Here is a 23,484-nt window from a genome sequence, read left to right as displayed (position 1 = left end):
CTGAAGATGCTGACAACAAGGAGCAAGGCTGTATTTACAGCAAAGGGTACAGAGCAAAGAACCCAACAGAAATGGAGCAAAAAGGAAAAAAAATAAAGAAGAGCACAGTGCACCTGGGAGAGGGGAGATTTCCACGTGGAAGTCAGGCCTGTGCCTCAGTTTCCCTCCGCACGCCCACCCCCGACAGGCACACGTGTGCCTCCCATCAGTGAGGGCAGGGCTGTCAGGCCACAAAGCCACGCACATGTGTGCACGTGCTGGGTGAGCACCATGCCCTTCAAGGAAGGTGCTGCTCTTCACTTCTCAGTGATCCAAACAAAAGGGAGCCAGCATTTCCTCTCAAGGACACACGTTCCTCCGTCTGGGGAAGCACCTTCTAAGGGAGGCGGAGGAAGGAAGGCTTTCACATTGGTGACCAGCGTGTTCATCTCAGGCACAGTCGTCTGCTCGGGCAGCGCGTCTTCTGTGATCTCCACCGGAGGGCCGGCGAGGCTCAGAGCGCCAGCACAAAACAGATCTGCAGGAAAGTTAAAGGCCTAACCGCCTCCCGGCTCGGGCTTTTGATCTGTTTCCTCCTGATGTTCTCAGATTCCAGGATCTTAGCCACTCATTCACTCAACAAAGCCTTCCTGAGCATGTGCCCCATGCAAGGCGTACCCACAGGAACCAATCAACCATTCACCTGCATGGGCAGAGCAGACAAGCTAAAGCCCTTTCTCTGGTTAACATCAACCTAGTGGCTGATTAACTGAGGGGCTTCCCTGCTGGCTCAGTTGGTAAAGAATCTGCCTGTACTGCAGGAGGCCCAGGTTCAATCCCTGGGTCAGGAAGATCCCCTGGAGAAGGGCATGGCAATCCACTGCAGTATTCTTGCCTGGAGAATTCCAAGGACAGAGGGGCCTGGCAGGCTACTGCCCATGGGGTCGCAAAGAGACACAACTGAGCAAATAATACTTTCACTTTTTCAGCAGCTGAAGATGGGTGGGGAGTTGGCATCAGGCTGAGTTAAAATGCCAGCTTGGCCCTGCCCAGCTGTGTGACTTTACAGATATGGCTTAACCTCTCTCTAAGTTTCTTCAGCTGTCAAAGGAAATAGGAAACTGTTCTGTGGAAACGGATGGAATCCACATGCATCAGTGGTTTAATAGAGTATCTTGGTGTAAAGCAGGCATTCAGGAACGTGATTTCGGGGACTTTCCTGGTGGTCCAGTGGTTAAGACTGTGCTTCCACTGCAGGGAGTGTGGGTTCGATCCCTGTTCTGGGAAGTAAGATCCCACATGCTGCACAGTGAGGACAACAAATAAAAACAAAATTAAAAAAAAAAAAAACATGATTTCAAATAATGAGTATCATACTTTTCACTTGGAAAAGTGAAAAAAGAAAGTGCTCCTTGGAAGGAAAGTTATGACCAATGTAGACAGCATACTAAAAAGCAGAGACATTACTTTGCCAACAAAGGTCTGTCTAATCAAGGCTATGGTTTTTCCAGTGGTCATGTACGGATGTGACAGTTGAACTTTGAAGAAAGCTGAGTGCCAAAGAACTGATGCTTTTGAACTGTGATGTTGGAGAAGACTCTTGAGAGTCCCTTGGACTGCAAGGAGGTCCAACCAGTTCATCCTAAAGGAGATCAGTCCTGGGTGTTCATTGGAAGGACTGATGCTGAAGCTGAAATTCCAGTACTTTGGCCACCTCATGCGAAGAGTTGACTCATTGGAAAAGACCCTGATGCTGGGAGGGATTGGGGGCAGGAGGAGAAGAGGACAACAGAGGATGAGATGGCTTGATGGCATCACGGACTCAATGGACAGGAGTTTACTCGGAGTTTGAGTAAACTCTGGGAGTTGGTGATGGACAGGGAGGCCTGGCGTGCTGCGATTCATGGGGTCGCAAAGAGTCGAACACTACTGAGCGACTGAACTGACTGACACTTTTCACACAATCATGGAATCTAAACATTTTAATTACTCCTTTGCCTCACACACTAGATCCCATGACCTACTGAGAGTAAGGACTGAGTTTTGTTTGATTTTGTCCCTGAGGCACACAGATGCCAGCAGAGCGAAGGGCTGAATAAGGGACTAGCAGATAAGTGAACAGACACCCAGATTCTGCTGCTCAAGGAAGCAGAGCTCTGAGAACGAGGGGAGTCCTCACGTCTGTGTGTCTCCACCATGAGGCTGTTCCTCCCCCGGGCAGTGGAGTGACCCCACTTCTTTCAGCGAGAAGAAAGGGAGTGTGCCCCAGCTCCTGAGGAAGAAAGGCTTTCTCCTCACTTTGAGTCACTGGATTCCTGACCTTCCTGAGCACTGATGGTCGATTTTACGTGTCCATAGGGCCCATCCGTGGTACTCAGATAGACAGTCAAACATTATTCTAGATGTTTCTGTGAAAGTGTGCTTCAGAGGAGATTCACGTTTAAACCATGATTCGAATCACGAGTAAAGGTGATTCGCCACAGCATGGGTGGGCCTCGCCCAACCAGTTGAAGATGTGAAAAGAAAAAGACGGACACACACGTTACTCATCCTCCCCACTCGAAAGAAGGAAGCAGCTGCTCATTTGGTCAGCAGATGGCCTTGGACTCAAACTGTATCTCTCCCCTGGGTCTCCAGCCTACTAGCCTGACCTGTAGATTTTGGACTTGCTGGCTTCCATATTCACACGAGACAATTCCTTAAAATAAGTCTGTCTACCTCTCTGTCTCTTTATACGCGCGTGTGTGTGTGTGTGTGTGTGTGTGTGTGTGTGTGTATGCACACATGTGATCTTATTATCCTGTTGATTCCATTTCTGTGGACAATCTGAATTCGCCAAGCACAAGTCAAGTGTCCCCAGTTGTACCAAGAAGTGTCAGGCTATTACAGTACAAGGCAGCACCGAGGACTGAAGCAGGCCTCCAGCGTGATCTCATCCCATCCTCTCTCTAGACATTGAGAAACCGAGGCCCAGAGAGGGCAATTATCTGGTCAGGGTCACACAGCGGGGTGGAGCGGAAGCCAAGAACAGGGAACATCTAAGACCCTCCACGTTGCTCCCACACTACAACACGAGGCTCTTGAAGTAACATTCAATTTAATTATGTGGATAAACTCAAAGAAAAATAAGACCAGCAGAGGATTTTATTGAGCACTTTTGTGCCAAGCTCTCTGCTGCAGGATTTTATACGCTTATTTCATTTAATCTTCTCAGCAACCCTGCAAGGCAGACATTAGTATCCTCTTTGACAGATAAGCCATGAGTGGGAGAGGGAAAACAGTTCCCCTGGGGCAAAGCTGCTGGCGTTTCTGGAGGTAGGAGGGGAAGGGGATGCGAGCTCCAGCTTCAACCCTAAATTTGAAGCCCTCTTTGCTTAAGATGCTGCTGGAAAGAGCAAGGCTGCAGGGCCAGAGACATCTGGGCTCCTGGGGAGGGAGGCATGTCACGTCACGGCAACCCTCACCCCCCGATGATTTTTCATGCCGATGACCTTCCTTTGCTGTGAATCTCTAGTTCCTGCACATGTCTCTGCACACAAAGGCTTATTTTGAAGGGAGCACCTGTTCCCTAATCGCTCCAGCTGATGCTGCAATCTGCACGGATTGCGATGTTATTTGCTAATGCGCTGGGCTTCTCGGGGACTTGAAGGCACAGCCCGCGAGGGAGGCGGGGGAATGGATTTTAGTCCTTGCTTGGCAGCCCTTGCCTTGCGGGGGGCGGGAGGGGAAGGCACAGGATGGACACGGGACTCTGAGCCCACGTAATCGGATGGGACCCAAATGGAAAATGCACAGGAAAAGAATCTGGTCCTGAAAATAGCCCATTGAGCTGTGAGCAAGTTCACCACTGAGCACCCACCAATAAGCTATTTTATCTGACTCTTGTGAAAGACAGAGATGTCTTCTTTGACACACATCCCCAAAAATAGCCAAGAAAAGAATGGAGGGAAAAAAAAAAAAAGATACTGTATCTTGCGCCCGCTGTGAGCCTATTTCTGTACTAAAATCCTTTCTAAGATATAGGTATTGTCCCATTTTAGATTGGAGGAGGCTGAATTTTTACAGGGTTAATAGAGTCTGCCACATCACAAAGTATTGAGCAGAGCAGCTATTTGAAAGCATAGCCTTCTCTCTGCCTCATCACTGCAGTGATGCTCGGCCTCTCCAGGCGTAACAGAATCAGACAGGCTGAGAGGATCTACACTGTTCCTCACCCCACACCAGGTCCAGGGTTTCTGAAAAGTCCCCGCTTGGCATCCAGGTGTCCATGGGAATGCCGCACTCTCCCCCTGCTGTCTGCCGTCGTATAAGGCAAGGAACCCCTCTGTGACTCAGTGCTCTCACTGCTCAGAGTTCTATATGAACATAACCAGGTACTTGGATCAGTCATCCATCCAACACACATTTCCTGAGGGTTAACCACGTGTGCCAGGCATAGTGCCAGGCCCTAAGGATGTGGAAGTTGAAGGCATTGGGCTTGTCCCCAGCTGTCTGGAGCCCAGTGGAGGAAAGACAGAGATGCCCAGAGTTGACTGTAGAGAAAGCATTTGGGAGGGAGAATTTCTTGCTAGGGGATCAGAGAGTGCTTCTCAGAGCGGGGTGGCATCTGAATGAGGCATTAGAGGATGTGCAGACAGGCACCCAGGAGTTCCTTCAGGTCAGACACCCGATCACCATCACACCCTGTGCTCCCGTGGTCCCAGCAAAGGCCCCTATCTGGGGATGGAAGTGTCGTCAAAGATGCACTGAATTGATCTACAACCTCTGATATGCCCTGATGTCCCAAACCATGTTTTCGGGAAAACAGAGTCTAAGCTGGAGATTTGCAGGTGAGTCCCCTGGGGAGGTCTCAGGGGCAGAGCATATGCAGCAGTGAGAAGCGGCACAGGATAGAGGGAGAGGCTGGGCTGTGATGAGGTCACAGTAAAGCTTTGGTCAAGCCTTGGGGGGTCTGGAGCAGGGCTGGAACTTACCCATTACAGCAACGAACACACATACTCACCTGTGAGGTTATTAAGTATCAGCAACCCCACTCTACAGGTGGGAAAACTGAGGCTCAGAGAAGTGAGCAAATGAAGGACAGAGCCAGGTTTTGAAATGAGCTTATGGCCAAAGGGCTTTTGAAGTTCCACGTGGTCCCGAGGAAGCCCCTTACAATGTGTCACCTGGTCCAGAGGAAGCCCCTTACAATGTGCCCCATGACCTCCATGGAACCATATTTTTCAAGGGGCCATGTGACAGGGGTACCATGTGAAGACCCTCCTCTCTGCACTATCCTGGGGCCTGGCATTAGGAATCTGTTTGATAAATGTAGCAGCCAACCAAAGAAGGAACGGATGGGCCAACAAGAGACAAGGATGGAGGGAGCAAAGAAACTCTGCGTGGGGCATCTGAAATGAACAGAAGTCTCACAGAGCAGGCGCGGCCTGCCAAGTGAGGTCTGCAGTCTTGGGGCCACTGCCCCCATGCAGACGTTACCTCTGAGGAGGTCGGCTTGCAGTATCCAGCTCCGAAGACCAGGTTTTCCAGGGAAAGGCTAGACTGCTCTGGTCCTGTGTCTGGGCCGCCTTTCCCAAGCCAGGAGCCTCTTCCTGGGCGAGTAAAACTGTAAAGAAGGGAATTGAAAGAATTGAAAATGTGTCTAATTTTTGTCAAAGGAAGTAAAGGAAAAGATTGTGCCACTGATTCAGCCTCCTTGACGCTGCTGCCGGGGAGCCTGTGAGACAAGCCGTTTAGAAGAGATAGCAGGTGGTCCTAGAGGTAAAGAACTGGCCTGTCAATGCAGGAGACGAAGAGATGTGGGTTCAATCCCTGGGTCAGGAAAATCCCCTGGAGGAGGGCATGCAATCCAACTCCAATATTCTTGCCTGGAGAGCCCCATGGACAGAGGAACCTGGGGGGCTACAGTCCATGGAGTGGCACGAAGTCGGACACAACGGAAGCGGTTGAACACGCACACACAGCTCACCCCCGAGGGGTGCTTGGGTGGGACATTTATGGATGCCTCCAGGACAAGTGGCTGTAACTGGCACATGAGCTTTGGGGCCAAGGATGACACGCATCCCGCTATGTCTATAAATGCCCACAATCTGCCTGATGAGATGCACGGAGGCAGAGGTGACTTAACCACAGGGGGAGGCAGCATGGGATCCTGATCTTTAGAAAGACAAGGGGAGGCTCCATCTGACATGGTCTGAGTTCTACACCTACTCTTGTCATTGGTACAACCCAAAGTGAAGCCCTTCAACCCCCAGGCCCCTTCCGAACCTCTTCTCTTCTGTGGAAGAAGGGAAAACAATATCCACCTCCATGACATGACCACACAGAAGTTTCATAGGATCATGCATGTCAAAGATTTTCACTGTGTCAACACTAGTTAGAAACTCTGTACCTGTTCCAGAGACAAAAATACAGACCCTGCTCAGCTCTGCAAGTTGTCACAAGGTCAGCGAGCACAGAGTGATGGTGACCATCCATTTTAGGGTCAAGGGCGATCAGAAAAGCCCTTGTGAGCTGGTGGTGGTTTAGCTGCTAAGCTGTGTCCGACTCTTGCGATCCCATGGACTGTAGCCTGCCAGGCTCTTCTGTTCATGGGATTCTCCAGGCGAGAACACTAGAGTGGGTTGCTATGCCCTCCTCCAGGGGATCTTCCTGACCCAGGGACTGAACCCCCGTCTCCTGCATCTCCGGCAACTACAGGTGAATCCTGTACCCACTGAGGTCTACCAGGGTTTAAATTCCAGCAGCAGCATTTGCCAGCTCCATGGGGAAAGTTTTAAACCTCCCTGTATCCTCATAAGTCAAAAAGGTTGATACTAGCACCTTAACAGTGGGGTTGTCTGAGGATTCCATGAGTTTAGCCAAGTGAAAGTACAATGTCTGGCAAAGAGCAATGATTCAATAAATGCTAGAAGAAGTTCTTGTCGATAATACCACAAAATCATAAAATCTAACATAACCATTATTCTATTTATATAGCTATTGTTGATAATACCACAAACACAATCCACTCTAATATAATCAAGTCTTGGAATTGTTTAGAACTGAGATTTGAAGCAACTCTGCAGTTTAGCTAGAATGTGGATAAATGGAACAGTGCAGTAGAAATGGGGAATTTGTGTATGAGCCATGATGCTCACATTCAGAGGACCGGCTGCAAATTAGACACTGGAATAACTCATTGTTGACTTCAGTGTGACCCTGAGCTGCCGAGTCCCTCAGGTGAACTCTAGTTGTACCCAGTTAAGGGTTAAACACTGAGCATTAAACAGACCTGAGTCTGTTTCAGGGAAGGATCTTATAAGGTTAAATTTTCATTCTACTCCTGCTTCTTCCTTGCTGGATTTAACAACTGATGCTAAAACTGCTTTTCTGGAAAAACTGGAGCTTGCCCTATTTGACAGGTATTTCCCATAACCTTAAAGGGTTCCCAACCACTGTGAGTGAACTCATAGGAATCCTTCCTGCAGAACCCAGGGAACAGAAGGCAGCTCTATTTTTACCGCCATCCCTGGAGAAGCCTCAACTCTGCTGGTGAATTTCTATCTGAACCGCTCTCTGGCAAGGCGCTGTAGACAAACTTGCAAAGAATTATTTCTGTTAGGAGGTTAAACTTTCTACGCAGAGGAGCTGAAATAGCCCCATTAGCAAGCAGAGCCCAGGACGGAGCTCAGCAAGCAGATGCGCATGGTAACTGGGGAAGCACGGCATGGTCACATCAGAAAGACTTCGTTTCCTACATGCTGACCCCAGCAGGGGATCAGGACCCCTGCCCAGCCATGAGTGGGGACTGGAGTCTCCCCCACCTGCATTTCAACCCCCAGCACTGAGAAGTGTCCTGAAAAGGGACATCAGCAAAGTTCCCTTCCAGAAACTGCATAATACAAGATTCCATCCCCAAATGTCTCTCTGCTCACATGTGGAACCCACACCCTCACGTGTGGGGGACGTTTGAAGTGAACTGATGTCACTTCTGGTCCTGCCAGGCACTTGGATGAAGATGCCTGGGTACCATAAGACATGCTCATTGTTGTCAGCTCGGTCCCTCCGTTAGGGCATTCATAGAACCTCAGTGCACCTTGAGGCCATGGAGATGTTGGGACAATTCCCTCAAGAGAAAGCATGGGATCACTCAGGTGGTCCTGCCCTTAAACAAAGAGCCACTGGAGGAGGGGGCAGAAAACTGCATGCTGGGCACTGTCCTCATGTGAGACTCACTAAAACCTATGTGGACAAGCCCCATGAGCGTCCTGGCTTAGAGATGGAGAACTGTGTGTCCCAGAGATGTTAGGTGACTTTTCAAACAAGATATGGTTAGAAAGGAGCCAGGTCAGATGGAGGCATCAGGTCACAGCCATTCAGCTCCGAGGTTCTCCACCCAGGTCCTCCCCAGGCCCCTGCCCACCTCTCCTCTGCAACTCAGGGAGGCTCAGAGCTGAAATTTGCAGCCTGGGGGTACTTCGCTGATCTGGGCTGATGTCCCCTGGGCAGCTCTCAGCATCTCAGCCACACAGGAGAGTCAAGCGTAACAAGGAACCTGAAGCAGCCACCCTCCCCCTGGTACTGCAGGACATGTAACCTCATACCTGATCAGCGGCTGCTGCAGGGCCACGAGGGCGGCGTGGATGGTCACCGAGATCACCGACAGGTGGAAATAGTCGAACATGACGGGCACCTGGTGATGCAGGCCTCTCCAGGGATGGAAGTGCAGGCCCAGCACACGGCTGCTGATCGCGGGGACCCCGGCCATGTCCCTCAGCCTGGAAGGCAGGCGAGCGGTTTATGTGAGTGGTGTTGAGATGTCCCTGCCGCCCTCCAGGTAAGTCCACATGGCAACCTTCCCCACACACAAACACTGTGCGTCCATCGGCTTATCCAATCCCTCCCTGCAAATGACTCTGCTAGGTAAAAACTTTTTTTTTTTGCCATGATGGGAAAATGAAGCAACCGAGGCTCAGAGATGGAAAGCAACCCCCGGGACCTCACACGGCTGCTATGCGGCAGAGCTGGGGTCACACTCTGCTATCACGGATGCCAAGCTCACCTCGCAGTGATGGAAAGATGCCCACATGCTTTTCCAGGCTCAACAGTGAAGCCCTCCTGGACTCCCATGTCCCAGCTTGCTCTTGTATTTCCCCCATGGGCCCCCAACACAGCACTTCCTTGGTACCACTGTGTTTTCTATAAGAGTCCTACCTCTTAAAGGCAAGAACTGTGGCTAATTCACTGTTGAATCCCTAACACCAAACACAGAATTGGGCACACAGCAGAAATCATTCAGATATTTGTTTATCAAAAGGGATATGTGACTGAATGAATAAATGACCCCCAAAGAGCAATAGAGTCTGATCAGTTTCATCCAGGATTCCCCCTACCTTTTCTCTAGTGTTTTGTAACTGATGGAGACAGAATTCAGTTATTTGGGGCAGAGGGGTCTCAATATAGGAAAGGACTGAACTGCCTTTAATCTTTCCCACCCTGATGCCAGGGAAGATTGAGGGCAAGAGGAGAAGGGGGGCGGCAGAGGGTGAGATGGTCGGATGGCATCACTGACTCGATGGACAGGAGTCTGAGCAAACTTCAGAAGAGAGTGAAGGACAGGGAAGCCTGGCATGTTGCAGCCCATGGGGTCGCAAAGAGTCAGACACACTGAGTGAATGAACAACAAAACAACAAGGTGGGAGAAAACAGAGATGAACTGGATAGCTCTGAGAAGAAAATGCTTAGGTTCTTATAAAGGAACTAAAAACCAACCTCCAAAATCAAACAAGCACAAGACATAGAGAAAGAGCCCTGGTGTTTACCTGGAGGGGAAGAGATGACATAGAGAGTCTTGTGTGTCCAGGCTGAGAACTTTCACGTGTGGCTTCAAGGACTGGACCTGAGAGCAGCTAAGGGGAGGCCCCCGGGGTGACCTGTCCCCTGAAGCAGAGGAATGCCCTGATAGGCAGGACTGTCCAGGACAGGATGGGATCTGTCGGGGAGAAGTGAGTCCCCCATCCCTGGGCAAGTACGTGCTCAAGGCTCTTTGCAGAGCAGCAGTTTCAAATGCGAGATCAGATTAGAGCAGGTTTCCCAGCCTCAGTGATACAGACCCTAGGGAGTTGAACAATGCTCTGTTGGGGAGCGGGGTGCAGTCCTGTGCATCATGGGATGTTTAGGACTATCCCTGGACCCCACCCACTAGAAGCCAGGAGCACCCACTCCCTGCCCAGAGTGACAATCAAAAATGTCCCCAGAGGGACCTCCTGGCCATCCAGTGGTTAAGACTCAGCTCCCAATTCAGGGCACATGGGTTTGGGTTTGATCCCTCCTTGGGGAACTAAGGTCCTGCATGCACGCTGTATGACACAGCCAAAAATTAAAATGTGAAAAAAAAATTTTAAATCATGAGAAAACGTCTCCATATTTGGCCAAATTTCCCTGGGGGACAGAATCACCCCACCCACACTGAGAACCACTAGATGGGGTGGACATTCAGAGCCCTTGCGCCCCTGACATCACCTGGCGTGCTCCTCTGTTTTGATCCTGCTCAGGCCCTAAATGGCTCCAAAAGAAGCTGACTGCCTGGGTCATGTTTCAAAGCCTGAAGTGTACCCCCAGGATGTAATACAGATGCTTTGTCATCCCTAAACCCAATTTATGAAAATTAAAAAATATGGCATTTCCAATTCCTGCCCAGCCTCTGGCTTCCTGTTCCTCTTTGCTAATCTTATACTCCAAGAAAATACTCTGCTCTGATGGTTATTAAGTGCTTTGTACTATAGGGAGGAAGTGACACACGGAAGCTTGCCCCACACGCATCTAGGAAGCCACAGAGAGGAAGACAGCACTGAGCCCTGGGCCGCGCACTCGGCCCGGCTTAGATACCACCTCTCTTAGTCTTCAGAGCAGACCTATGAAGTACAGAAGCTATAACGAAGCCTGTTTCATAAACGAGACTACTGAGGTTTAGAAAAGTGCAAGAATGCACCCAGCATCTCATAGTCAATGAGCTCAGAGCCTACTGCTGAATTATATATACTTTGGGCCAATCTTCGGTACACAGCCTCTCTGTTAACTACTATTTTCATGGCAATAAGGTCACATTTATTGTATCTACCACACCTGATCACATCCCACCCTGGAGGGTTGGGTAGGGGATGACTTCTAGGCTGAGTTTGGGATCAATGACAGGGTTCTGTGATCCAATGGAAATGTGTGCCAGGGAGCTGGATGAACACCTCTGAAGGAAGAGGCATAAGAATATAGATCAGGGGTTATTAATAAAATTAATAAAATGAGTGAATCATAGAAATCCTAGAGAGTTGAGAGGCAACATGAGAACCACAGAGACAAGGACTTCACTCCTGAGTTTATAGCTTAGGAAGAAGGCCAACTTTATATGGGGCTTCTGAGTTCCACATGGTGTTAGAACAGTAAGTCCTGGGGATGGGATGAGGAAGATAAGATTTCTTAAGCACCCACGATCCCACCAGAAGGTAAGCAGAAGTGATGAGAGAAGCAGGTGGCGAGAAGGGCTTGGGGTCCAGATAAAGAGAAGCGTGAGGCATCTGTGATGCTGAGCACAGATCCAGTGGCAGGACCACGGACAGGTCCCCCCGCCTGTGGAGCCATGAGGCGTCACCATCCATCTGCATCAGCAGGTGTCTATTCTCAGAGCAGAAACACAGTCAGGTCTCTAACATTTTAGGCACGGTCCCTCTGATTCAATGCCCCATATTATGAAAACTCCCATAACAATCAGACACATCTCAGGGATGGGACAGTCCTTAAGAAGGGAATCTCTAACAGGGACTCTGAAATTTGAAGGGTTGGGGAACCATTCCACCAGCATCAGTCTCTTGGCCACCTGATCTCCTATTCCCCACTGGAGAAGGTGAAGCATTTGCTGAAGAGGTTGTGGAGTTCAGAAGTGAGGATTAATTTGCAGAAAGTGGTCAGACTGTGCTGAGATTGTGCTAATAAAACTGATGGAAAAGAAGCACCTCCATGTTTACCTTAAGCCTAATCAGGGAAGTCTTCAAGGGGGCATGCCTTGTGTTCCCTAGAATCGAAGGAACACAGGTCCTGGTGCCTGATGTATCCTGCAAAGGTCCTCAGTAAAGAAGCTGAGGGTAGCTGGGACGGCCAAAGAAGAGTGAACCGCAATGGGGTGGGAGTCCCCACCAGCGTGAGATGAGGATGAAAGTGCTGTGATCACTACCCAAGAGCCAGATATGCATTCCTGGAGAAGAATCTGCCAAAATAGCTTCCAGCAAGGAGTGAACGACCCCACCATAAGAGGCATCATCATTTCAAAGAACTGGTTGTAGGAAAGGGGAACCACCTAAAGGGCATAGCTCCCAGGAGTCACAAACACACCCCAAGAGTTAGATAAAGCAGCAATCCAGCAGCTACCCTGTGAAGAGTCCTGCCTGCAACTGAACCCATGAAGCATAACTCCCGGCGCCATCTGCAAGCTCCTCCCTCCTCTGTGTGCCTGACCCCGAGAGGCCCGCACGCCCGGGGGGAAGGAGGCAGGAAGCTGAACAAGAGGTTCTGCAAAACCCTGCTGCTACAGTGGGACTTTCCCACCCTAAGAAATCTCGGAGCTGGGATGCCGTGGAGCCGAGAGGCAGTGCCGATGAAAAGAAATTACATGTTGAATGATCGAGTTTGGGGAATGCATTCTACTGGACTTTTTCATACCTGAAAAAAGAACTATTTATGGCGTGAAAGAACATGAAACATGACTGTTTCACCCCTAGGGTAGAAGGAAGAGGCCACAGAGCAAGCTTAAAGGAAGCAGTTATGAGAAAGAGGAGGGTTGCTTCCTTACTGAATCAGTGGGTTATACATCAGTGGATTTTCAGAGAGTTGAAACGTAACAGCAAAAATTCAGTGTAAAGATGAGGATCCTGGCAGAATCTCCTTTGATTTAAAAGGGGCATTGAGGTTCGCAGGCTTATAGGGTCATTCATCTAAAGACCTAATTAATACTGCATTGCAAGTGTATGGGGGTGAGTGCTGGAGATAAGAAGGTGCTGGCGAATAAAGCTGGGAAGTCAGGAGTTGCCTGTGCCTACAGCCTCTGAGAGAGCTGCCTAAAATGCAAGCAGCCTGAAGTGACCACATAAACATTCCTTGTCCAGGTTTCTTAGGCTGATCAGGAACCAGGTTTCCAAGGAAGGTTCTGAGGTTCATGGCCATCAAGATACCCCAGAGCTGGAGAAGGGCTGATTGGAGAAAATTATACCATCACGCTTGAAGGATTCCAAGGACACTCACTGTTGTTCACTGTCCGTAAAGTGCAAATCCACCTTGAGCTGGAAATCCACTTCACTTACCGCCTCTTCTACCTGGAAGAGAAACAGTGTTTAAGGATTGCAGGAGTCAGATCTGGTCCAGATCAAATACTGAGCTGGTCAATTTCCCAAAGTTAAAAAAAAAAAAAAAAACAACTCATTGCAAAATAAACATCATTTATGTGTAAAGCGGAATTTCCATGTTCTATGGAATTCTGGTGGCACAGGGCATCTGTATTACATGGAAAACAGAAGGGATTTATGTAGTCAGATTTCAGGAAGTCAATTTACAGGGGAAAAAAAAAATGTTAAGTGAGCTTTCTAGCTTGTAGGATGGTTGAGAAACTTATTTCCAAAAGAGATTTGATCTGGAAACTTCAGAAGCAGAAGTGAAGTGTTCTCTGGCACCTGCTTTGGAAAAGTGAGAGCAGGGAATTTTCACAGAGGAAACCCCAATTGGTTAGAGATGGAAAAATGATGGGAGTGGCATTATTTCTGGCCCCTTCAAGGGGCTGGAGCTATCCTTCAGGTTCACAGAGGAGGAAATAAAGTCACTTCCCAAGTCAACTCAGGTTCACAAGAAAGCGGACCCTGCATTTTTGTCTTGTGATCCATTACATTTAACCATTTATGCTTTCAGACGCTTCAGCATTTCACACCCTACCTATGACTGTTTCCATTCTCAGCTTTTAAAAAACCATATTCATTAACCAGCACGGGAACCTATTTGTTCTACTTGCCAACTTCTCATGTACATCTAAAAGATGGTGACCCCAGGAGTCACTTGCTAAAAACCAGATCTCACTGATGCCCCCGTTCAGGAAACCCAGGTAAGTACTGCACGCCTGGGACAGGCGGCGTCTCCTCCTCACCCTCAGGCTGGATGGGACCATTCTGTTCTGTGAACCACAAAACCCCCTTGTTGTTTTGTTTTGTTTTTCCTATCTTAGCATTCAATGGTTCCTATAAAACTGTCTCAGCTTTATAACTTTGGGGTTACAAGCCCATGAGACAAATATTAGGTTGGCGAAGAAGTTCATAACATGGTACGTAAAAACCTAAACGAACTTTTTAGCCAACCCAATATTAACTTCTCAATGGACATGAATTTGAGCAAACTCCAGGAGACAGGGGAGGACGGAGGAGCCTGGCGTGCTGCAGTCCGTGGGTTTGCCAAGAGTCAGACACAACTTAGCAACTGAACAACAGCAACAATGTTAAATGCAGACACATTCTGTTTAGTCCTCATCGCATTTCTTACTTGTTTTGAACAAGCAGAAAACACTTAGAAATCAGGCAGTTTTCACATTTCCATCGCAGGTTTCCAGCTTCTGAAAAAACAATCCCCAGATCTGGCCACGCTGAGCTGGCATTCAGAAGCTCCACTTGGCTCAGGGGACTCACTGAGAAAATCCATCTGCCTGTGGCTAAACCCCTCTGGCCGTTGTCTTGCCTGGTGTCCCCTGTAATCTGGTATCATTAAGGGACTGACTAGGCTTACTAGGTTCTGGATCCACAGCTCCAGGAACAGTGCCCCCCACGGAGAAAGCGCTTCTGAATAAAGGCCGCTCTTCCCCACCCCCACCCCTGGTTTCTGTCTCTTTACAAGAATGCCCTCATTCTTCAGGGGGGGAAGTCTCCTACCCAAAAGCCTCTTCGGAAGCATGTTCCTGGTTAAGCATAACTCAGGCAGAGACATATGGATGGAATTTATCTTTAGCTTCCCAGGGTTTTAAAATTTGTGAAAAAAAAATTTTTTTAAGCACTTCAAAGTTAATATTTTGCTGAATCCGAGTGCTATGAATAACTTCCTCTCCTAGCTTTGTTTTGCATAATCATGCACCCCGCTTTATACACACAACCCAAGCAACTCAGCCTCTTGTCACCAGCTCCTGGGGAGTGAGACTGGCAAAACCAGCCCTCCTAACCACCTCCGAGCATGCATTTGCCTACTGAACAAAAATTCACTGTAGGCTCCAGTTTTAAACTTGCTGCAAGGCTCTTTGGAGCAAAGAGAGAAATTTGGGAGCAGGATCAGCTGTCGCTAGATGGAGCCTGGCTATGACTTCACTGAGGTCCCAATACATCTTCAATTGCAAGATGCTCCAGAAGGCAGTCACTCATTTCTTGAACCATTCACTTCTCTCATTTCTTCATTACCTGCCTCTCTTTCCAAACACACACACTCACATGCGCATGCATGCACACACTCACACAAACTTGCCCTTCCATTGCCCTGCCTTATTCTGGTTAAAGAGATGGCTTCCTTGCAAGGGTGTTTTTTGTTTAACTGAAGGAGAGCTGACTTACAATGTTGTGTTAATTTCTGCTACTTAGCAAAGTGATTCACTTATGTGTATATATATACATATATATACACATATGTATATATGTGTGTGTATATACACATAAATACATAAAGAACATAAAACCATTTTAAAAGAATGTGAGAGTGCATACATATATGTGTAAAGGATATATAAGTATAAGTAAAAAATATAAAAAAGAATGTGTATATGTATATTCTTTTTTTACATTTTTTTCATTACAGTTTATCACAGCTTATTGAAATAGTTCTCTATGCTAGGCAGCAGGACCTTGTTGCTTATCCATCCTATATACAGTAGCTTACATCTGTTAACCCCAGCCTCCCAGGCGGGTGACTTTCCAGTACCAGGGGTCAGTTTCATATAGTAGTAGGAACAATAACCTAGCCAGGATTTACAGAAGGGTTACTATGTAGCAGACACTACATAGGACACGTACCACTGCCATACACTATCTTATTTAATGTGGAAATAACTGAAATAAGACATACTGTCCCCACTTACAAATGAAGAAATTGAGACTCAGTGTAGGAAAGTCACTTCCAAGGCTTAACTAGTCAGTGGGTCCAAAGCCCAGATTTAGTCAAGGGTTCCTCACTTCTTCAATCTTCTCCCACAGTCTAACCTGTGTTGTGGGTTGTACGGTCTAGGGCAACTTATTCCAACTCTACTTATAACAGTAACTCTTGTATCTTCTCTTCCCTTATGAACCCCTTTTCTGAGCTGTACCACAGCTGAGGGGATAAGAAAGCAGCTTTGGAAGCCAAGTTACATGGGTGCAGCTCTTGCTCTGTCTTTTAGCATCTGTGTGACCTTGGGCCAACCAACCTAAGTTTGTTTTTCATCTGTAAATTGGGGGTGAAATGATTATGCTTGCTCCTTGCCTACATGCTAAGCTGCTAAGTCGTGTCTGATTCTTTTGAAACCCCATGGACTGTAGCCCACCAGGTGCCTCTGTCCACGGGATTCTACAGAGAAGAATACTGGAATGGGTTGCCATGTCCTCCTCCAGGGGATCTTCCCAACTCAAAGGTTGAACCCGAGTTTCCAGGGCTCCTGTATGACAGGCAGATTCTTTACTACTGTGCCCACTCAGTGGGGAAGCTCACACTTACTCCATAGATCACTGCTTTTGTGTAACTATGCAAGAAAATGCACAAAAAAGTGTGTGAAGAAAGGCCATTCTGCACTTACCATAGCACATGAAATTGTGTGCTGACTGTGTCAGCATTGTCTATGCCTACTGCTCACACCCAGGACTGTGTGCATGTGTGACCAGGAACTCTGGCCTCCTGGTCATAAGCAATGCTTTGGCTACCACAAGCAGACATTCCCTAGAGCCAATACATCCATTCCAGAGATACAGCTTTTATGAACGTATTCAATTAACTCTAATTGTCACTCATCCAGATGCAATGATTAATGATAACTCTGTTTGCTGCCATAAAGATTAACCCCAACACAATAATAAATTATTAGCTTGTAAAGATAAGTGATTTTCCATGCAGAAGAAAACACAATGTACCATAGGAACAACATCTTGTACAAAATGAACACAGGAATAAGTGCTGGCAAACATGCCCTGTTCGTGCTCAGAACTTGGCTTGTGGCAACCTCACGTGATCTCAACTTGAGTGCTGAGTGCAAACCTTGAAAAGATTTGAACTCATAGGGGCAGGAAAGAAAGAGAGTCTGATGGAACTCAGACGGAATAATGACTGAGAGACCTGAGTCATGTCCAAAACCTAGCCTCCAATCATAACCATTCTGCCCAGGAAGCTCTCTGAGATCAATGTGCCAAAGGACAATGGCCCATGAAAAGTCAAGTGACCTTCTCTTAGTAGAATTCAGGGAAGTTGAGCTTGGGCATGCAGCCTAACCGGGAGGCCCTTAGCCCCCAAAACCACCTCCAGTATCTTTTCCTAAACTGCATGTATCCACCAGAGTCCAGGAAAGAAGTAGATGATGAATTCATTTCATTAAACAGAGATTTACAAAAGTGTGGGGAGAACCTAGGGAAAGCAACCAGTGATGATGGCTGGGTACCTTGGGGTTTAGTAACCTTAGGACTCCTCACCACCTCCTCATCCCTACCTCAGGTCCTTTGTTCTAGCTGCACCCTCCTCCAGGGATGCCTGGCTCCAAGGCCTCTGGGCTTTGACTCATACGTTCCCCCCTGTATGGGGATGCCCTTCATCTTTCTCTAAGTCTGATGAAGTCTTAGTCCCAGCATCTCAAAGCCAGCTTCTTTGTGAAGGCATTGATGTCTTCCTGCAGAGTTCATCTCCATCCTCGGTGCCCTGTGCTCATTTGCAGATGCAGCTGTCCCAGTGCATTTCAGCTACCAGTTGCTTTTCAGTCGCTAAGTCATGTCTGACTCTGAGATCCCGTGGACTGCAGCATGCCAGGCTCCTCTGTCCTTCACTGTCACCTGCAGATTGCTCAAAGATTCATGTCCATTGAGTTGGTGATGCTATCTAACCATCTCATCCTCTGCCACCCCCTTCCCCTTTTGCCTTCAATCTTTCCCAACATCAGGGGTTTTTCCAATGAGTCAGCTCTTCACATTAGGTGGCCAAAGTATTGGAGCTTCAGCTTCAGCATCAGTCCTTCCCAAGAATATTCAGGGTTGATTCCCCTTAGGATTGACTGGTTTAATCTCCTTGCAGTCTAAGGGGTTCTCAAGAGTCTTCCCCCAGCTACCAGTGCCTGTCTGCATGTCTTTTTTTTTGATGAAGCATCCATCCTTTGAGGAAGTATTCCTGGTGCCTTCTTCAGCCTTGCCCATCATCTGAGGGCCCACCCCACATCCCTTCACAAAGTAGGTACCCAGCAAATACTTGATTGACCCACTGACAGAGGCCCAGCGAGTTAGTCAACAGGATTCACTTGGTACGTGAAACAAGCAAGTAAATTAACAAAAGCATGAGTACAAAACTGACTAAATCAGGAAATGCAGGAATGCTCTAAAATCCCGAGTCCTAATCTGTCAAATTTCAGAACAAACCTAGAGCATCTTCTTTGCATCCCATTCTCCTAGCAATGGGGCTTCCCAGGTGGCACAGTGGTAAATAAATCACCTGCCAATAAAGGAGACATCAGAGACATGGGTTCGATCCCTGGGTCAGGAAGATTCCCCTGGGGGAGGGTGTGGCAACCCACTCCAATATTCTTGCCTGGAGAATCCCATGGACTGAGGAGCCTGGCAGACTACAGTCCATACGGTTGCAAAGAGTCAACATAACTGAAGCGACTTGGCCTGCTCCTAGCAGTGGATACAAAAGGCACAGGAGGGCTCAGCATTTGTGGCTGGTGGTAGGTTCGGGACTTACCCTTTCACCATCCAAGAGTAAATGAGCTCGGAAGATCACGGCATCATTGATGGGCACCTCCTCATTCCTGTATAAGATCTGGAAGACCCGGCTGTGCACGGTGCTGTCGTGGACGCAGGCTGAGTGTGGGCTGCCGCTGTCTGCAAAACAAGAACCAGTAGAAGCCCATGAACGCCCGTCCTGCCCTGGATCCTCAGCCTCCTGGGGTGCCAGTCCAGCTCAAGGAAAGCAATGGCCACAAACTGCATTTCAATTCCCAAAGACCAAGGTCTACAGATGAAACGACTCCATCATGGAAGATATATGGTCACCAAATCTCAGAAAGAACATTCTTCAATCCCTTATAAGTCATAAGAGCTTAGCTAAATCACTTGCCATCACGTGGGCAGTGCTCCTTGGCTGGACAGTGAAAGTGAGAAAGTGTTAGTGGCTCAGTTGTGTCCAACTCTTTGCAACCCCATGGACTGTAGCCCACCAGGCTCCTCTGCCCATGGAATTCTCCAGGCAAGAATACTGGAGTGGGCTGCCATTCCCTTCTCCAGGGGATCTTCTCAATGCTGGGATCGAACTTGGGTTTCTCACATTGCAGGCAAATTCTTTACCATCTGAGTCACCAGGGAAGCCCCTGGCTAGAAATTAGTATCTGCTAAATTCTTCTCCTGCTTACACACCCCTTCCTCTATAATGTATCCCTTAATCCCCCTCTCCAAGAAATAATAACACAGAGATAAAGACAGAAATTGCCCTTCCTTCTACAGAGACAACATAATGCCCCCAGAATCTCTCTCTCCTGAAAGTGTGGCTTTCATACCACACAGGATATGAAGGATAATCTGTCTTTCATTTTAGATAAATGTGTTAATTTTCATTATATTAGATATCCAGTTTATTGAGGAACCTGTTCAACTCCAGGTCCTCCAATACATTCTGTGTGTGCGCTCTCAGTTGGGTCCAACTTTTGGTGATCCTATACAAGCTCCTCTCTCCATGACCCTATACAGGCTCCTCTGTCTATGACCCTATACAGGCTACTCTGTTCATGGGATTCCCCAGGCAAGAATACTGGAATGGGTTCTAAATGTACCCTAATCCCTAAACACTGACTCAGAGTTAAGTTGAATTTCAGGATCTTCCTGTGTCCACTGATCAGGATTACTATGGAGAGAAAAATGGGTGAATTCCTCCAAATCACTTGAACTGCATAGTTAGAAAAATAGAAATCTTCTTAAATAAATAATGTTAATATTTATATAAAGCAATCATTATGCCTTCACAATAATGGCCAAACAAGTGGTATTTCACAGCTTCCAACATATTTTTCAAATGTGTTTCTTTCCTTAGTCCTTACAGAAAATTGCTGGGGTAAGTCCTCATCACAGATGAAGAGAGCAAGGCGCAAAGAGGAGGAGGCAGGTATCCTGTCAGTTGCTATAAGAGGAAGTACTGTGTGGATGCATCCTCAGATCTATCTGTATTACATCTGGGAAGAGAAGTCTCCGGTGAATGAGCAAAATGCACCCATTTCAGACTTCTCTGGTGGCACAGTGGATGGGAGTCTGCCTGTCAATGCAGGGGGCGCAGGTTCGATCCCTGGTCTGGGAGTATTCTACACGCCACGGAGCAACGGGACCTGTGTGCTATAGAGCCTGAGGGCCGCAATCACTGAGCCTGCCGCAATTACTGAGCCTGCTGCCACTACTGGAGCCGGCCCACCAAGAGCCTGTGCTCTGCACCAAGAGAAGCCACCGCAACGAGAAGCCTGCGAATCGCAATGCAGAGGAGCCCCCGCTCACCGCAGCTGAAGCCCACACAGCAACAAAGACCCAGTGCAACCCAAAATGAATACAAACCTCATCTTTAAATGCACCCATTTCTAGCAAAAGGTAAGTTTTCTGTAACGCTCTGTGGAGAAACTGAACTAATGTGACTGCAAAAGGAAGCAAGAAAATGTTTTACAACATGAGCTCAACCAGCAGAGGAAAACAGCTTGAATGCCTTGTGCAATGTCCCCAGCTGACTCAAGCTGTCCCTCAGAAACAGGGACAAAGGGTCACGGTCACCACCCCATGCACAGTGACGCTGTACACCTGCCTTGTCGCTTCAGAGGAGGGGGAAAAAAAAGAAATGTAAAATCCCAGGTTGCTTCCACGGCCGCTCAGATCGGCACTTCATCATGAAGGAAATAAAATTACTGGCTCAATGCAGCCCTATTTAGACCTGTTGGACTCAAATTGATGTGGTTTTTAAACAGAAATGATCCTTGTGTGCAAGTGCCTTTCTGTTTTTATTTGCTGCACCAGCCCTTTCTCTATCACTGTCAAGGCCAGGTTGATCTATAAGTCAGACCGACATCGAGGCCGAGGATGGATGGAGTAAATACTCTGAAGGTCAGAGCAACGCAGAGCCATCTAGTACCTGGAGGGACAGCCAGCAAAACAGTTCAATCACTTGCCTTCTTGGGCGAGTGACATCATCCCTTGTAAGAGCAGCTTTCCACGTGAAAAATGGGCATCTCCACACACTGACCTTCTGTGATCAGTGTAGACCAATGAGGATAAAATAAATCAAGATCTGAAGACCAGGCACGTGGCTGACATGCAAAATGCAGTGGGATGATTTTTCAATTGTGCTGCGAGAAAGGTCGTGGTGCTTTCTGCTGAACGCATTTCCACTGGCTACACACGTGAGCCTGAGCTCCTCTGATTTTTCAGCAGATTGACAAACAGGACTTAGCAGTATTTGCAGGAGACCCTCATATCCCAAGATGCCCCATTGAGTCCAGGACGAGGCATTTCTGATGCCCTGCGGGACCTGTGGCGTTTTCTCATCACTAGTAAGTAGGACATAAACAAATGCCTCCTTGCCAAGGAAGGTTCACTGATCACAAGTCACCCTCTGGGCTTGTGGGCATCACGGCGACAGTGCCCGCCAGCTTTGTTCCCACCAGGATTCTCCCTTCTTCGACAATGACAACCTACACTTGGACACCTTGCTTATTAACCTGGCACCCTCTTCCTGACTTTCTGCAAGGCCACTTCCTGAATGTTCTATGATTGGCTCTCTTGCTGGGTCACAGAACCTTCCTCGGCAGACAGAGGGTGCTCATTCACACCCGAAGTTCCACACCCTCTCACGCACCAAGTACTGGGCACCCAGAGGTGAAGATGGTGCGTGCTCTCTCTCTGTGCTGAAAGACTTTGCTCAGCCTTTGGGAGGCTGCCCCTTCCTAGCTGCAGGGTAGAAAGTCACTTTTCTCTTTCAACTGTTTTTCGTTGTTGAAATGACATTCATTTCCTTTTTCTACGCTTTAATACTTCTACATTAGTGAAAAGAACATGTTTTGGCATATCCCAAGTGTTATCTCAAATATTCTGACTCACTTTTTTCTTAATTTTGCTGGAATATAGTAGATTTACCATGTTGTGTTAGTTTCAGGGGTACAGTATAGTGATTCTGTTATACATATACATATATTCATCTTTTTCAGATTATTTTCCCATATAGATTAGTCTAGAATATTGAGTTTCTCATGCTATAGCAGTAGGTCTCGCTGGTCATCCATTCTATACATAGTAGTGTGTGTAAGTTAATCCCAGGCTCCTAATTTATCCCTCCCAGCCATGTTTCGCCTTTGTTAACCATACGTTTGTTTTCAAAATTTGTGTTTATGTTTTATAAATAAGTGCATTTGTCTCATTTTAATTAGATTCTATATATAAATGATATTATGTGATATTTGTCTTTCCCTGACTTACTTCACTATCGCCAAGTCACAGAAGCAGCCTGAATGGCCACCAACAGAGGAACGGATGAAGACGACGTGGTACAAACACACAATGGAGTATTTCACCCGTGCTCAGTCATGTTCAACTCTGCAACTCCACGGACTGGGCCTGCCAGGCTCCTCTGTCCATGGGATTTTCCCACCAACAGTATTAGATTAGGTTGCCATTTCCTCCTCCAGGGAATCTCCCTGATCCAGGGATCAAACCCTCATCTCCTGCATTGCAGGTGGATTGTCTACCTCTGAACCACCAGAGAAGCCACAATGGAATATTACTCAGCCATAAAAAGAATGAAATAATGCCATTTGCAGCAACATGGATAGACCTAGAGATTATCTTTAGACTGCTTTTTGCATATTTGGTGACCAGACCACTGGTCCATTAAGAAGATGTAGCTTAGAGTCTTCCCAAATATGTGTCTTATTTTTTACATGTCAGGATCAATATCATGGATGAGGATATAAAAGGAGAGTTATAACTTTGAGGGGAAACAAGATTGATGGAAAGAAGGTGGGTGAATCAAGAGAAGGAAACAGAAGAAAGGGGAGATGAGTAGAAACAAAAGAGCAGGTTGATGAAGGAGAGGAGGTTTCTAATGACTCCCACTGTCCAAAGAATACATTTCAAATAGTTCAACCTGGAACTTCAAACCAGAAAGCAATGGTAAAACACTTTTGGGTTCTGCTCTTTCTTTGCCCCCAAAATGAGTGATATCAATACTCTGCATATTTATGTGCCTCTAAATTCCTACAGCTCAAACAATCACCTTCCCTCT

The 23,484-nt window shown here is 47.5% G+C and overlaps 1 protein-coding gene across 2 annotated transcripts in view; it reads right to left on the bottom strand.

Moving 5' to 3' along the window:
- FAM135B (family with sequence similarity 135 member B) overlaps window positions 1-23,484 on the bottom strand; it is a 249,944-nt gene that overhangs the window by 67,933 nt on the left and 158,527 nt on the right. For both annotated transcript variants that reach the window (XM_043880471.1, XM_043880470.1), the window contains exons 4-7: window positions 18,925-19,064; window positions 13,249-13,319; window positions 8,565-8,738; window positions 5,458-5,584 (exon numbers count right to left, since the gene is read on the bottom strand). In XM_043880471.1, the coding sequence (XP_043736406.1) occupies window positions 5,458-5,584; window positions 8,565-8,738; window positions 13,249-13,319; window positions 18,925-19,064 (512 nt within the window). The remainder of the gene's footprint in view (window positions 1-5,457; window positions 5,585-8,564; window positions 8,739-13,248; window positions 13,320-18,924; window positions 19,065-23,484) is intronic.

This window comes from Cervus elaphus, chromosome 21, assembly GCF_910594005.1.
Source record: "Cervus elaphus chromosome 21, mCerEla1.1, whole genome shotgun sequence".
Taxonomy (NCBI): Eukaryota; Metazoa; Chordata; class Mammalia; order Artiodactyla; family Cervidae; genus Cervus; species Cervus elaphus.
This window is presented reverse-complemented; position numbering and strand designations above follow the sequence as displayed.